The 1,694-nt window shown below is 39.4% G+C and overlaps 1 protein-coding gene across 1 annotated transcript in view; it reads right to left on the bottom strand.

Moving 5' to 3' along the window:
- Nucleotides 1-1,694, bottom strand: part of LOC128248021 (uncharacterized) — a 5,330-nt gene that overhangs the window by 2,479 nt on the left and 1,157 nt on the right. Inside the window, exons 2-4 of the mRNA XM_052968414.1 lie at nucleotides 1,568-1,692; nucleotides 339-473; nucleotides 5-205 (exon numbers count right to left, since the gene is read on the bottom strand). Of these exons, the coding sequence (XP_052824374.1) occupies nucleotides 5-205; nucleotides 339-473; nucleotides 1,568-1,692 (461 nt within the window). The remainder of the gene's footprint in view (nucleotides 1-4; nucleotides 206-338; nucleotides 474-1,567; nucleotides 1,693-1,694) is intronic.

The raw sequence follows: 1,694 nt of genomic DNA, 5'->3' as shown, positions 1-1,694 counted from the left end.
CAACCAGGTAAGAAAGTGTTTGTCTTAGGTAACAGTAAAATAAGCCATCAGATGTGGGAGTGAGTTTAGAACAGTCAGCGGGATAATGACACTGTGTCTGTATACGTTTGGCAGGAGCACACAGCTGGTCATATTCTTTTTTCGTCTGATTCTCCAACACAGTAACATATTGATTGAGGGTTGCAGACATATTGGATAGAGCAATCTGTAATAAAGAATTGTGAGAAGCTTGAATATTATTCGACACTGATTGAGATTTCTTATAAAATATAGAATCGAGTTTAGATAGAAAGTGTATAAATATTTCAAGAAAATGTGTTTTGATAATATGTCCATACCTTGAATAAGTCTGTCTGCGCGATGGTGATACAGTCTTGAATGTAGAGCTGAGGGAATGTAAGTCCCGTCTGGTTGAGTAGCATATGAATAAAGTGAGGACAGCTTACCGCAGATGCCAATGGAGTGTTGTGGCACTGTAGAAAAAAACGTGACAAATTATGAGTCTAAGATTTGGACAGATAGGATTAGAAAACAATGAAAAAGAAGTCTATTTATGCTAAAGTAATCATTGTAAATATGGATCTTAATGAGAACTTTATTAATTGATATGTGGGTAGTATGTTAAGTAATATATTATTGGAGTGGTATAACAAGAAGTGATAATAATTTGTATAATAGGCGCAGGAGTGGCTGTGTGGTAAGTACTTGATTATTAACCACATGGTTCCGGGTTCAGTCCCACTGCGTGGCATCTTAGGCAAGTGTCTTCTACTATAGCCTGGGGCCAACCAAAGCCTTGTGAGTGGATTTGGTTGACGGAAACTGAAAGAAGCCCGTCGTATATATGTATATATATATGTATGTATGTGTATATGTGTCTGTGTTTGTGTTTGTCTCCCCAACGTCGTTTGACAACCGATGCTGGTGTGTTTACGTCCCCTTAACATATCGGTTCGGCAAAAGAACCGATAGAATAAGTAAGTACTAGGCTTACAAAGAATAAGTCCTGCGGTCGATTTGTTCGACTAAAGGCGGTGCGCCAGCATGGCCGCAGTCAAATGACGGAAACAAGTAAAAGAGTAATAACAACAACAACAATAATAATAATAATCCTTTCTATTATAGGCACAAGGCCTGAAATTTTTTGAGGGAGGGATCCAGTCGATTAAACCGACACCAGTACTCAACTGGTACTTATTTTATCGAACCCGAAATATGAAAAATAAAAGTCGACCTCGACGGAATTTGTACTGAGAACAGCGGCAGACGAAATACCGCTAGGCATTTCGCTTGGTGTGCTAACGATTCTGTCACGTCACCGACTAAATACTGCTGCTACTACTACTACTACTACTACTACTACTACTACTACTACTACTCATAATAATAATGATAATAATGTTTTCTACTCTAGGCAGAAGGTCCGAAAGTTGGGGGTAGGGGCCAGTCGATTAGATCGACTCCAGTACGTAACTGGTACTTAATTTATCGACCCCGAAAGGATGAAAGGCAAAGTCGACCTCGGCGAATGTGTATGTTTATATGAAGAAATAAAGTGTAAACTTACGAAGGTGTGCAAAGTATTATTCACAGCTATTGAGGCCCTGCGAGCCGTGTCCAGCTGAGCTTTTATGTTACTTATTGGTATCTCTGTGGGTTTTATAGACGCTCCATGGATGAATGAAGTCCAGACT

This window comes from Octopus bimaculoides, chromosome 6 (genome assembly GCF_001194135.2).
Source record: "Octopus bimaculoides isolate UCB-OBI-ISO-001 chromosome 6, ASM119413v2, whole genome shotgun sequence".
NCBI lineage: Eukaryota > Metazoa > Mollusca > Cephalopoda > Octopoda > Octopodidae > Octopus > Octopus bimaculoides.
This window is presented reverse-complemented; position numbering and strand designations above follow the sequence as displayed.